General features: G+C 42.5%; 1 protein-coding gene across 3 annotated transcripts in view; it reads left to right on the plus strand.

The window, feature by feature from the left end:
• MCC (MCC regulator of WNT signaling pathway) overlaps positions 1-14,902 on the plus strand; it is a 326,867-nt gene that overhangs the window by 236,252 nt on the left and 75,713 nt on the right. For all 3 annotated transcript variants that reach the window (XM_004376987.2, XM_023731965.1, XM_023731966.1), the window contains exons 5-6: positions 3,720-3,883; positions 5,909-6,115. In XM_004376987.2, the coding sequence (XP_004377044.1) occupies positions 3,720-3,883; positions 5,909-6,115 (371 nt within the window). The remainder of the gene's footprint in view (positions 1-3,719; positions 3,884-5,908; positions 6,116-14,902) is intronic.

The raw sequence follows: 14,902 nt of genomic DNA on the forward strand, positions 1-14,902 counted from the left end.
CAGTCCAGTCCAATCCCTGTCTGAAGAGTTGGCCTCAGAAATTGTTTTAGTTCTGGGGTGATGGAGAGACCAGGGGCCATGCTTTCCGGGGCACCACAGTGCACAGCTTTGTGGACAACTAAGCTGGAGTACATTGCTTAGGTTCATCATCCAGCCTGCATTTCCACACTCTGCTTCCAAAAACCGAAGAAAACATTTATATCCCTCCTTGGTTTAAAAAGAAGATGGTCATTAGCTCTTACGAGTCTGTATGTTGACTTAAAAAGCTTCTTCATGTCCTCCTGATCCTTTCTCCTATACTTGTACTGAGGCCCCCACGGTTGCTTCTCCAGGGTAATGGCAGACAGCTCAGAAGGAGCTATATACATCTCTGAGCCCCTCAAAGTGAAGAAAATCTATTGCCATCGAGTCAGTTCTGACTCATAGTGATCCTATAAGACAGAGTAGAACTGCTCCACAGGGTATCCAAGGCTATAATCTTTACAGAAGCAGACGGCCATATCTTTCTGCTGGGGGGAGGCTGGTGAGTTTAAACCACCAACTTTTTGGTTAGCAGCCGAGCACTTAACCACTGTGCCACCTGCACTCCTTTCAGCGTGGAGGACAATCTTTTATTCATCTTTGTACCCCTGCTTCTCACCTGAGTCCAAGGATCAGCAACTAATCCTGGGTGGATCAGAAACATACTGGTCAGATCCCTAGATCCCCCTCCTTTTCCTCATAGCCCAACATCTTCAGGGTGCAGCCTGGCTGCCCCCTCTTGAGTCCTGCTCTGTGAGAGCTCCTCCACCGACATGCCCAATATGATTATTGCATCGGGTAGAGCTGTGCTTGGGAAATACACATGGGATGGCTGAAGAGAGTATCTTTCTTCCTCATTCCACATGTAAGTGCTTAATAATGCAAATAATTAAGAAATGTGTGTTCCGTCCAGCTCAGGGTACCAAGAAACCCTGTACCCTTGCGGTGGATGATCCTTCTGAGAAACCTCTCTGATTATTATTCTGGAATTAAGTGTGTGCAGGTGACAGTTTCATTGGCATGTGTTCTCGCTGGGGAGCGCTGCTCCTCTCTGCCCTCCCCTTTGCTGTGAGTTGGTTGTGGGAACCTCCCCTCCATCTCCAGAGATCCTTCTACAGTAGTGAGTGTCTCCCAGTTGGTAGCAGCTCACAGCATGATCCAGAACAAGGGAAAAAGTATAAGGCTGAGGTAAAACATGTTGCTACTGAAAATCTGTGTTTCTAGTTTTGCTGTCTCTTGATAGATAGAGATGTAGTGTCTGTATTCGTTTGGAAAATGATTTTTGATCACCCTCACTATTCTGTGGTGGAAATATGATGGTGAGGAAGACCAAAGTGCCTTCTTTCATGGAGCTTGCGTAGAGGAGAAATAACAAACACAGAAGTAAGATCAGATAATGATAATTGCAAGAAAGAAAATAGGTTAATGGGATAGGGATGGCGAAGGGAGGAGCTGGAACTCCGTGCTTTAGGTAAGGTGGTAAGAGGGGGCATTTGAGCTGAGAGCTGAATGATCGGTGGAGATTTGGGTGGAAATCAGTTAGGCAGAGGGAACAGCAAAGGAAAAGGAAGCCCTTGGAGGAGTTTGGCATGTTCCAGAGATGGAGAAAAGGCCAGGAATTTGAACAGAGCATGGTGAATAAGGGGGAAGGAGAACAGATGAGGTAAGGTCTAGATCAGTGGCTTTCACCCTGACCACACATTAGAGTTATCTGTGGAATTAAAAAAAATTTCCAATGCTTGGGCCCCACCCCCAGAGATTGTGATTTAATTGGTCTGGGGTGGGGCCTGGACATTGGTACTTTTGTAAAAGCTCCCTAGGGAATTCATGGTGCATCCTGGGTTGAGAACCACTGGTATTTCCATCATTCAGGGTCTTATAGACTATGGTAAGATGTTTGGACTTTTGTTACTATGATAAGGGGTTTGGACAATGGGAAGCCACTGGATAGTTTGGGTTAGGAGGGTAACATGATCTGATGTATGTCTTTAAGAGGCTCACTGGCTCCATTGTGGGGAGTGGAGATAGGAGGTTGTTACGGTGGCCCACGAGAGAAGTGATGGTAGCTTGGACCAGGGCAATATTAGTGGAGATGATGAGAAGAAGTCAGTTGTAGGATAAGTTTTGGGATAACAAGATGGATTGGATTTGGAATGTGAGGCAAAAGGAGGTCAAGGTTGCCTCACAGCACTGGCCTGAGTAATTGGGTGGATGATGGTGCCATTCACAGAAGTGGGAGAGATCAGGGAGGAGCAGGTTTGAGAGGTAGATGGAATAATTGTGTGAACTGGTTGGAGGGAGAACCTTAGACTTGTCTTCTCCCTAAAGTAACTTAGAGATATAGGTAGCTATGTGAGGTTGACTAAAATATTCTGAGAAATCCCGACTCGAATAGTACTAATAGTTTTCTTGAAGCCTTCCATAGGTAAACACCAAAAGCCAATGACCGTTTTAGTGCATGGGACCTGTGAGGAGAAGGAAGGAGGAGAGCAGAAGAGAAGCTGAAGACATTGAGCTTCTTTCAAGTAGAAATCAGGCTGGGTGTGTTGTTGTTAGCTGCTGTCTAGTCGGCCCCTGACTCTTGGGGATGCTATGCACAATGGAACGGAATGCTTGCCCGATCCTGCACCATCCCCATGACTGGTTCGGGATCTGATTGTTGTGATTCATAGAGTTTTCACTGGCTGATTTTCAGAAGTCGATCACCAGGCCTTTCTTCCTAATCATCTTAGTCTGGAAGCTCCACTTAAACCTGTTTGGCATCATAGCAACACACAATCCACCACTGACAGGCTGGATGTAGGGAAAGGATATACCTTGAAAGCTTGCATATAGTCAACCCCTGACTTGCTGCAGTAACGAATGGCACGTTTATACACAGAACACAAACTAGCAGGTTAAGAAATTTGCATATGACTTTAAAAAATTTCCTCTGCAAGAAATTACCTTCCAAGATATGTCTAGCTTATGTTAAGATTACAGTTAATCCTCTTTCCTTGACCAGGCCCTGGGTGTCCAGCAAATAAAGGTAACTCAGACTTTAAAGTCAGAAGCCAATTATTAGAATTGAGTACACAGAGAACAATATGGAATTTGTTAGAATGGTTTATTTTTCCCCTTATGGAAGAACCTGGGTTAAATTATAGTGATAGATTGTATCAATTGGTTATTTAAAAAATCCTGATTATAAGCTTCTTGAGGGCAAAGATTATCTCTTACGTGGTTTCTATTTTTTTTTTTATGCCTACAGTCTCTCCTCCTTCTAGAGCTTTTTGTTTTATTTGTTTATTTGTAAAGTTATGGGATCTTTTTAGCTGAAACTCTTCTGGAGTCAGTGCTTGACTGAATAGCCAAGCAGGAAGGTGACCAGAAGGCTTCTAAAGTCCCAGCAGCCCTTCTAAGGCACCTCTTTGTTCTTTTTAAAGAAACTCAAGATGTGGCTGCCTTCACATGAAAGATAAGAGAATTCAGGGTGACACAGCCATTTGTAAAATGACCATGGTCTGAAAATCCTTAGTAAAGAGTTTTTAATTGCAACTCTAAACTTCATGGGCGGTGCTGGCAGCCTGTGAGATCAGGCTGGGTGGTGCTGAACTTTGAAATGTCATCTTCTGGGGGACTCCCATGTGGTGAGATGAGCAAGAGCATTCATTGCCCACTTGCCTGCTTAATGCCTTTTTGTCCACATTCACTCACAGATAACTGCAGCGATCTGAACTCAGAACTGCAGAGGGTCTTGACGGGGTTGGAGAGTGTCGTCTGCGGCAGGAAGAAGAGCAGCTGCAGCCTCTCCGTGGCTGAGGTGGACAGGCACATCGAGCAGCTGACCACGGCCAGTGAACACTGTGACTTGGCTATTAAGGTAGGGCCCCCTGCTGCCCGTCTATCAGAGCTTTCCATATTATATGAGGGGAGTGGTCACATCCTGTTTGGGTTTTCTCAAATATCTGTTAGGGACGAATGTTCCTATGAAGGCCATACGATAGACTGGGCCACCAGTTGGAAGTAGGAGTCTCATAAATTCTTATTGGGCTGAATTACATCAGCAAAAGTCATTAAGTCAATAGCCAAGATCACTCGTTTTGCAGCAAAGAGAACAATGTACTCGGAAACTATTAGACTATGAATGGTGAACTACCTCATTTTAGTTTGGCTCATTTATTAACTTGGATGTTTTAGTAAAGCTTTAAGGCCTCCAGAATATTATTTCAGGAATAACCGATTCATGGTGCTGACAAAGGGAAGGTTCAGGTTCTGAATGGGCCTGTTTTCACAAAGAATAAGTCATCCGTCCCAAGCTCACTGGAGCAGGGTCTCAGCCACACTTTCACAAGCAACCATCTTACTATTGAAGGAGGATCAGGTGAGAGGAATTCGCTGTATCTGCATCAACTTATGGATAATGGGAAAGGCAACTCCTACTGATACTGGGCCTCTGGTATCTTCATATGACTTAACCATAGCTTAGTTACCTAGGCATAGCCATTCAAACACTGCCTAACTTAAAAGTCTGGGTGGAGCCTGTGCAAGGGGAAAATGTGATGTGTTGTTGGAAACATATCTTAGGACCGTAGGTCCCAGTTTCCATCAACAGGAGTCCTGGCTTTCACAGAAAAGCTATGGTGTCTCAGTGTAAACTGTGACAGATGTTTATGATACAGCTGGTTTTTCATCTTTATTCATCTCAATTATAAATACACAGCTGATGTGATTTGGGATGGGGAGAAGCAACCTCGGGTGTTTCTTTCCCTGGAGTCTCCCAGGCTCTATATGTGATTGCAACGTCAACCTGGACGTTAGCCATGGCCTCTGGTTCTGCCAACCAGAAAGGGGGCATTGTGGACCTGGAGCAGGGCCAAGTGGGATAAGAATCTCGGATTTGAAGAGAAGGACAAAGCACAACATAGGGAAGGTGACACCAAGATTTGGGTAACTGTTTGCATCAGGGAGCTAGTGTGAGCATCTGAGAATGATATACCCTTACGGTCTTTGTATTTGAGGACTTCTGTTTCTCATGTCCCTTCACTGTCTTCTTCCCCTACACATACTTCTCCCTCCTCTTTTAGTATCAGTAGACTTATGCCTCCTTTTCCACAAGACAATAAATGTGAATGAATAGTTCCTGAAAGCAAGCAGAATGAGTGCTTCCTTTTTTTTCTCCTAATTTTATGCGTTTCTTTCCCATTAATACTCTTTTAAATATTTTTTTAAATTCTTTATTTCCAAGTACTATTAAGATTCTGTTCTTTTTTGTTCCTTATTTGTCTTATTAAGTAAGCCGCTGCTGTCTTAGAAACCTCCACAGTGAGTTTCCTGTCTTCTGTGTCACTGAGGTCTATTTTTGTCTTTCCCATTTGGGGACTGAGCCTTAGTCATGCCATCTGAATTCTGATGTGACTCTAAAAGCTGGAGATGGTGATGTTACCTATCTTACTGCTGAGTTTGAACATGGGAGGCCTATAATTTAGCGAAGTCCAAGTTAGATTTTGTATGGAGTTTGCAACTTCCTGTTTGTCCTTGCATTATCAGGATCACTAATTGGCTTGCTGTCTGGTCACGTGTATTCACCAGCTCTGGAAATGGAATGAGGGAGATAACCATTTGTGTGGACATGGCAGTTAGTGCCACAGATAGACTTAAACACCAGGGAGGGACAGTGTTTTTCTTGCTCTGGAGACCACTGGGTAACACAGACTATGACCCAGGCAAATGACAGAGCTTCACTGAAAATTGGGGGAGAACGATCACTAGTCACAATACTACTTGCAATGAGGTGTCTCTAGAACCGACTCCTTTGTGGACACTTGCTGCTGTCTGGCCTATTTTCTTCCTCTCTCCTTTCTCCAAGGAAATTCACTTGGCTGTTCTTTGTGGCTGTGTTTTGCAGACAGTTGAGGAGATTGAGGGGGTGCTCGGCCGGGACCTGTACCCCAACCTAGCTGAAGAGCGTTCTCGGTGGGAGAAGGAGCTGGCTGGGCTGAGGGAAGAGAACGAGAGCCTGACTGCCATGCTGTGCAGCAAAGAGGAGGAGCTGAACAGGACCAAGGCCACCATGAATGCCATCCGGGAGGAGCGGGACCGCCTCCGGAGGAGGGTGAGCACACCGTTCCCAGCATGGGGCAAGAGGAGCTGGCGTGTAAAGCCAAAGAATTTTGTGGCATTTGTAGTGTTGGAAATCACTATCACTTTCTTGTTATAAAGTCATTCTTGAAAGGAAAGTAGTTTGAAAGTGTGAAAGTATGGAGGTAAGACTTAGAAAAAACACTTTCCTGTGGAATCTCAAGTTTAAGTGCATGGTAAAATTATATTAGGGCAGTAATTCTCAAACCACTCTTCTAGGAATGCATGTCTTCCCCAACCTCAATTAAAATGTCCTCCTTTAGAATAGACTAATAATATGTTTTACAAATTAGAAACAAAATATAGCATTTTCCCTTGTTTCAGTTTTTTTTCCCCTACAAAATTTTCTTTAACTTTACATTACCTGCTCTCTTATCTGTATAGAATCTAATGTAAAATGTTATCTAGTGCAAACTTATTAAAGTTAAAATAAAAATCAGTTGCTATCAAGTTGATTCCAACTCATGGTGACCCCATTTGTACAGAGTAGAACTGCTCCGTAGGGTTTTCAAGGCTGTGACATTTTGGAAGCAGATCAGTAGGCGTTTCTCTGAGGCACCTCTGGGTGGGTTCAAACCGCCAGTCTTTCGGTTAATCGTTGAGCACTTACCAATTGTGCACCCAGGGACTTCTAAAATTAAAATAATCATATATTAGTATCAACCATTGAAAATCCTATGAAACACAGTTCTACTCTGACACACATGGGATCGCCATGAGTTGAAATTGACCCTATGTCAATTGCTGTGTGGTGTGTGTGTGTGTTTGTGTAACTCCTGGTATTCTGCCCAGTGTACCAAAGGCTTCACCATCTGGACTAGTTTGAGAACCACTTTGTTTAGGAAATACAGCCATTACTACAGGATAAAATTACATTACTTCCAGGATAAAAATGTTTGGGAAAATTGTTAAAGCACTCAGTTTTCCAGATAGCGTTTTTTCCCGGGAACCCACAAGTACTTCTTTGTTTGGCCATGAATTTGAGCTGTGATTGAGCTAAGGGTGAAACAATGAATTCTTCAAGCAGAAACAATTACCTCTGAACTTCATTTTGAACTGCTAGACCTACTTTACTCTTTTTCTTGACCTTTGCAATATTAGAAGTTTGCTTTCTAGTTGTACCCTGACCGGTAATTTTGCACACACATAAAGTTGAAACAGAGGGAAAAAAAGAAATCTAGTAAGTCTCATCACCCTTCACCATTGCTCTTTCTTTCTTACTCCTTGCCTTTAAAGAACACCTTGGAAATAACTTGTTCTTTAATAAGGGCAACATATGTAAATCATTCTGGTTTTAATCTGCGTGTAAGGTTTTTTAGTTGCTATTATGTACGGGTATGGAAGAATCCGCATGTGAGATTTTTTAGTTGCTATTATGTATCAAATGACTATTTTTGAATATTATCCACTTTCCTCCTTATTTGTCAATAATGCCATAATTAAAAGGCCAGCACTCCTGCCTCTCATGGCTGAACTGATGTGCCTAAGCATGTTCTCGGTACCAGCTGTATCAGATGCCACTCTCCAGACTTGCATCAGCAGGTGTACATCACCCCAGTCAGCAAAGGCTTTATCTGGGCAACCTAATGAAATTTACTTAGTGCTAAAGCCTGCACCACCTGTAATTTCCTAGGTTACACTCCCTGATCATTATGACTAATGCCCTAATTGGTGTGCGTGCTTTTAGCATGTGTTCTGATGGTGCATGTTTTGTGAGGGAAATATTGCTCTTAGGTATAATTACATATTGTGGTTTAAAATAAATTCTTTCCTCAAACTTGAATTACTAAAGCACAAGACAGCCCTTGACTGTAACTAGCAAAATGTAAAAAGCCAACCTTCCTTCTCCCATTGTTTTCTCCAACTCAGGCAGTCAATATTGAGAGCAGCATAGTATGTGGTACTATGTACCAGGGACTCTGGAGCCAGACTGCCTGAGTTCATAGCCTGGCTGACCAAGTCACCTACCCTCTCTGTGCTGCAGTTTACTCTGCCATGAAGTGGGAACAATAGTAGCCAATGCAGGATTGCTTGAAAATTAAATCATACTCATAAAACGCTTAGACAATGCCTGGCACGTACTAAATGCTCAAAAATTGTTAGTTATTTGAGGCCAAATTTAAAGTTACCTGTTGAGTAGTCTAGAAAGATTAGCACCATATCATCTTTTTTTCCTAAGATTCCTTAGGTATTTGAACAACTGTAAGATTGACACTGAAAAATTTATCTTTTCTCTCTCTATATATGCATTATAGTCAAAACCTTTCTTCTAATCACATGTATTACCTTTTATATTTGTCTAGTTAATATGTTTTATATAAATTTGCATAATTTATATTCAAATTACTCCCAAATAATAAAATGCTAAGGACCTGCATCTCTTTCTCAACTGGAAGCATCCTCAGGAATTGGTACACACAGCCTTAAAATAGATTTATTTGCACTTCAGGACAATGGTGACTCTTGTAGAATTTACTAGATGACTTTGAATGCTGGACGACTCCCCCCACCACCCAATATATTTCATTTCCTTGGGAGGGAATCTGTCTTTTGTGGTTGGCACTGTCTTCGGTTCGTGATGTGTAGTTTTGTGGAGTGACTGCAGTGCAGTTTCCTTTCCATCCTGTGAATACCACATGATACATGGCTAGTTTGCCTTTCCTGGTTTTATAGCAGCTCTGAACCCACAGTTCATCAAAGCTGCCTGAAAAGCAAATGGGGCCACATGCTTTGTTTTGGTTTTGTTCTTTGCCTACCTTCATTGCTTAGAACTTTAACTGACCAGATCAATAGGATTGGTACTTGTCCCCATGCCTGTAATTAAACAAAGTGCTCTCAGTAGGTTTTCTGAGCCTTGTTCAAGATTTAATTAAATTAGATCTTTAATGTATTCAGTTAACAGATTGGGTTGCTTTGCAGAGCAGTAACTAAGGAACAACAGGCAGACAATTTATATTATTAGTCCCAGTTCATTATTAAATGAGATAATCCTTTATTTCTGCATGCTCTGTAATATAACCATTCATTTCCTCATACTTGAAGATATGGGCTGAATTTAGGCTAGGTAGAATTAATTACTCCAGAAAGGAGGCACTTTGCTCTTCATTCATTTGTTTTATAAGCATGACTAGGTATTATCTTCTCTGTATCAGACAGAACAGGACACATTCCCTGGCTTCAAGGATGTTGGGGATACAGGCAAGTAACAGGTCACTACAATGGTGTGTGTCAAGAGCTAGAGCAGGGTCAACACAGACGGTGGTCGGGAGCTCATAGGAGGAACAGGTGATAGCAGGGTACAGCGTTTTTAACATAGATGGTTTAGGTCAGCTGCCACGCAGCAAAAATGATAAACGCTTTCCTCAGATTGTTTGGTAAAGCACGCATGATGTGACTGCAGGCACATGAATCTGTGTCCCATTTAATCAAAGACTTGAACCAAAACACAAGTTCTTTCTGAGATTTTGTACAAGTTCTTCAGAGTGTTGTGCAGTTCACGGCATAAGGTGGTGGTAGCAGTTTCTGCCTTCTACCTCACGCCCCCCTGGGTATTTTCAGCATGGCCAGGAATGAGTTCCATCTACTTCTCCTTGGCTTCTTCCTTCCTTGGAGTCTGACTTCTGCTTTGACTCCCTGGTCATCACCATAGTAAACTCAAGTGACTTGATAACACACTGTTCTGAACCAAATAAAAGTCACCCTAATCTGAAATATTTCCCTCTCTACTTTTCCCACTCCTGCTCAAAATGTCTTAAAAATTCTCAGTGTTGGTTACATTAACCCGGCTCTCTGAAGATTTTGGTTGAGAGTGAGGAGGGCTGTGTTTCTATAAGAAGCACGTGTCTGTCATTTCCAAATGAGTTCCTCTCCATATGTAAATACAGTATCATTTTTATGAAGGGGTTTCATTATTCTGTGTTCATAAGACGCATGTAATAAAAATGGGATCACCCAGTTCAGCTAAAGTTTCTTAATATATGAGGACTCTAAACTCCAGATTTTTAAATGCCTATTATTTGGCTCCATGGTTAAGGAAAAGGTCAGGTAAACTTCCATAGTGCTTCAGTGCCCTTTTCCTTCCCTCTCACGTCATCCTCCTTAACAGAAAGTAACACTGAGTTCCTCTTTGTTGGGGATGGGGAAGGTGGTGGGAAGGAGTAGCGTGAAACTGGGAAAAGAGGGGTGAAAGGAAGGGTAGATGAAGGTAAGAGGAAGAGAGGAATTTCCTTCATACATTACCACTCTCTGAGGGCCAATTTACTCCATAAGCTTTTAAAAGTAACAATCCTGTTTTATACTCCTTTGGGCCACTTTTATGTTTGTGATTGTGAGAGGTGTGAAGGGGCTGCACTGTGTCTACCCGCAGTCATGCTCGTGCAGTAAAGACCCCGGAGGGGGTGTCCAGTGCTGTTACACTCAGCCAAGTGTGCAGAAAAACACACAGGTCAGGCACTTATCCCATGAACCCACCAACTGGGGCGATTTACAGAGCATCGTAGTCTATGACCCGGAGATCTTCCCCCAGGGCCATTCGTTCTGAATCAGTTGGTGCCAATTTCTTAACTGGATGCAAACACCAAATTTGTACACCTTGAACACTTGCCACTTTTTTTCCAAGGGCCCTTTGATTAGTGGTCATGCTTAAAGGAGTTGGTAAAAGGGGAATTGGAATTAAACTGAAGAATCTGCTTAGAGTAATTATCTTAAAGGTTGGCCATGTGTTTTACTGTGTATTTCTTTCTACTAATTAATTCACTTTTAATGTATGTTTACTGCTAGGCTGCCCACTCTGACTAAGAAGTAAAATTTATAGTGCCATACTGATATGTCCAGAGTGTGGTCTGTCTCTGAGGCAGCCATTTACTTTGTCTAGATTGTCTCCTGTTATATGCTAAGTCAGGATCGCTTTGATTATTTTTAACTAAAAAGCAGTAACAGTGGAGATATTTCTGGAAGTGAAATTGTTGTGACCTTATGTAGGTTAAGTAAAGATTTATCTTCGTTTTGCCATCAAATCTATTTTAGCCTTATTTGGCCTGAGGTCCCTTGTTGAGGTTTTCCCACTCTGCTCCTCCTCTCCCTGATGCTTTTCTTGACCATAGTGTCTGCATATGGAAAATGCAGGGACTGCAGAACAATGCTTTATATTTACTTTATATCACTATGAATTTATAAACGTATTATATTTGCTGTGAATTTATGTGTATGTGTAAAAGTATTTAAAATATACTAACCCAAACTAAACCCATTGTCATCAAGTTGATTCCGACTGTCTTAGTCATCTAGTGCTGCTGTAACAGAAATACCACAAGTGGATGGCTTTAACAAAGAGAAATTTATTCTCTCACAGTCTAGTAGGCTAGAAGTCTGAATTCAGGGTGCTGGCTCCAGAGGAAGGCTTTCTCTCTCTGTCAGCTCTGGCGGAAGGTCCTTGTCCTTAGTCTTCCCTTGGTCTGGGAGCATCTGAGCACAGGAACTTCAGGTCCAAAGGATGCACTCTGCTCCCAGCACTGCTTTCTTGGTGGTATAAGGTCCCTGTGTCTCTCCTCTCACCCCCCTTTTCTATATCTCAAAAGAGACTGGCTTAAGATACCACCCAATCTGGTAGACCTCATCAACATAACTGCCGCTAATCCATTTCACTACACCACAATGATAGCATTCACAATACATAGGGAAATCACACCAGACGACAAAATGGTAGACATCACACAACACTGGGAATGATGACCCAGCCAAGTTGACAGACATTCCCAGGGGACACAATTCAATCCATGACACAGACTCACAGCAACCATATAGGACAGAGTAGAACTGCCCCACAGGGTTTCCAAGGCTGTAAATCCTTACAGAAGCAGACTGCCATATCTTTCACCCATGGCACTGCTGGTGGGTTCAAACCACTGACCTTTAGGTTAGCAGCTGAGCGCTTAACCACTGCACCACCATGGCTCTTCTTAAATAGACCAGAATAGCATAAATCAATCTCATAAAGATTATGTGGGTTGGGAGGAGGGGAGAGCATGCCTAGGAATGTAGGTCAAAAGGGTACTTGAACTTTTCTGTAATGTTCTCTCTTTTTTTAATGAATGTATTCATGTAATTGTATTTTTAATACATAGACCTATATATATAGATATAGAGTGGAAGCTAAGTGCCAAAATATTGTTGTTAGCTGCTGTTGAGTCAGCACTGACTCATGGTGACCCCATGCACAATGCAACAAAACTGCCTGGTCCTGCACCAGCCCCATAACCAGTTGCAGATTGGGCTGTTATGATCCATAGAGTTTTTATTGGCTAATTTTTAGAAGTAGATCTTTAGTCTTTTCTTCCTAGTCTTTCTTAATTTGGAAGCTCTGCTGAAACCTGTTCCGCATCATAGCAACATGCAAGCCACACTGACAGAGGTGGCTGTGCATAAGGTGCATTGGCTGGGAATCAAACTTGGGTCTCCGTGTGGAAGGCAAAAATTCTACCACTGAACCACCACTGCCCCCGTAACAAAATATTAACAGAGGCTGAATCAAGGCATTGAAAGTATAGGAGGTTTGTTCTTTTTTTTTTTCTTTTGTACTCTTTCTTAGTTTTCAAATTAAACAAACAAAAAAATAAAGTAGGATTAGGGAGAGTGATCTGTATATCCCAGCTTTAACGGTTTTGTATCCATATACAAGCATAGTCTTCTCTTTTGTCCTTTATGGAACTTTGTTCATATCTTAGTTGTTCCATTTCTTCTTAGAAGTTTCTATTTATGATGAGGAAACAGATGACAATATTAGCGAAGTTCAAATTAATAATGGATTTGTAAAAACAAGCACTGTCTCAACACTATTCCTCCCATCCCAAATCTAGCTATATGGGAGGGGACTGAGAGGAGTGGAGTCTGATTCCAGTGGTTCTAGTACTTACTGTCTTGCAACTTCAATTTGGGAGTCTCAGGTGGCTCTTCTTGTGTATGGCTGATATATTAGTCAGGATCAGACTAGGTTATACTGCAGTAACAAATTAACACCCAAAATCTCAGTGGCATGGCACACCAAAAAAGCTTATTTCTTGCTTGCACTACATGTCCAGTGCAGGTTTGGGAATAGGCACATGGCTGTGCTCCATATATTCACTCAGGCACCAGTCTGAGAGCAGCCAACACCTAAAACATCACTAGTTGCAGAGCAGAAAAGTCTTACCCTGGCTCCTAAGTACTTCAGCTCATGGCCCATTGGCCAGAACTAGACAGATGGCTCCACCCAACCATCAGGAACTGAGAAGTATGGATCTCCAGCTCTCCCTCTGCTGGTGGAGTAAAAGAGAGAACCATAGCTGTTCTGCTACCTTCTACTCACTCCTGGCCCTAGAGTGTGGCCGTGATGAACCCCATCTGAGGGGAAGCCTACCTGCTGTGAAGAGCCTGCCCTGCACCTGAAGAGTGAGAGCAGAGAGAGGTGTCCAGCAGGACACGGGGGCTGTGGGGCTCCAAAGGCAAGGAGGCAACGCAGACACAGAGCAGAACCTCTATGCTTATCCAGTAAATGAAGGCAGACTAGTACCACCTTTTTCTGCTTACCGATGCAAGCTTGAAAGAGCTTGATGTTTAAAACAGGGTTTGTTTGTTTCATTTTGTTTGTTTTTTTAAAGGACTTGTTAATATACTGGTAGTATTAACATTTTCTTTGAGCATTTTCAGACTGAACTCACTCCTTTCAGACTAAAAACAGGCACCTCCAAGAGCAAAGCAAGACTTACTCAAGGCCTACATCATTTGTTCTTAGTCGCTGTCAAGTCAATTCTGACTCATGACGGCCATATGAATGCAGAGTAGAACTACTCCATAGGGTTTTCAAGACTGTGACTTCCAGAAGCAAATCACCAGGCCTGTCTTCCGAGGCATCTCTGGATGAGTTTGAACCACCAAACTTTGGTTAGCAGTCCAACATTTAACCATTCGTACCAGCCAGGGACTCTGTAATAGCCTTATTATGAGATGTAGTTTCCATTTTTCTATTGTTTGGGCTACTTTCCTGTGCTTTATCCTTCACCCTTTTCCCCGTTCTATCCCTTACTTCCACACGGACCACAAGGTAGTGAAACATCCCCTATTACAATAACATGGTACGCATTCCTTAGGGTTCCACAGGTCAAGTTTCTGGGTGTTCTAAGACTGCACTAAGTGAAGGCAAAATGAGCTTGTTTCAGAGAGAAGCAGCTATTTGTGCTGGTATTTTATCTTGACCTGAGCCCAGCAGAGCATTATTGGTAGAACACGTCTCCCCTCCTCTCTGCAGTTTGAGGAAGTTAAGTGGATCCAAGGCAAAAAATCCTCAGAACTACAATTCCTTCACCTCTTCTTTGGAAACAGTTCCTAGTTACTCTAAACGGGCTTTATACACATTCATGCCATGAAATTGTGAGGTAACTTTTTCTGTTGTTGGCCCCAGTGTTGGCTTCTCCAGCCCTGGCCTCCCTGTTCATGTGAGGACCCTCAGGCTGTTTAGCTGACTCCTTTTGTTGGAAAGCTGGTAAGAAATTAGGAAGACAGCCAAAACACTGACCTTTTTCCTGATGCAGTCATTTTGATAATCAGTTCCAGATTCTTTAGCAGGCTGTAGAACAAAGGGGAAACAATTCACCTATCAAATCTCCAGAGATAAGAATGCTATTGGGCTTGCTTTCCTTGTTCTATTCTGTAGTCTCTTTTCGTTTTCAGCCTACTTAAAATTGCCGTTAACAATAAAATGCTAATTTCCTGCAACACCATGTAAATG

Source organism: Trichechus manatus, unplaced genomic scaffold (assembly GCF_000243295.1).
Source record: "Trichechus manatus latirostris isolate Lorelei unplaced genomic scaffold, TriManLat1.0 scaffold00047, whole genome shotgun sequence".
In the NCBI taxonomy this organism is placed as follows: Eukaryota; Metazoa; Chordata; class Mammalia; order Sirenia; family Trichechidae; genus Trichechus; species Trichechus manatus.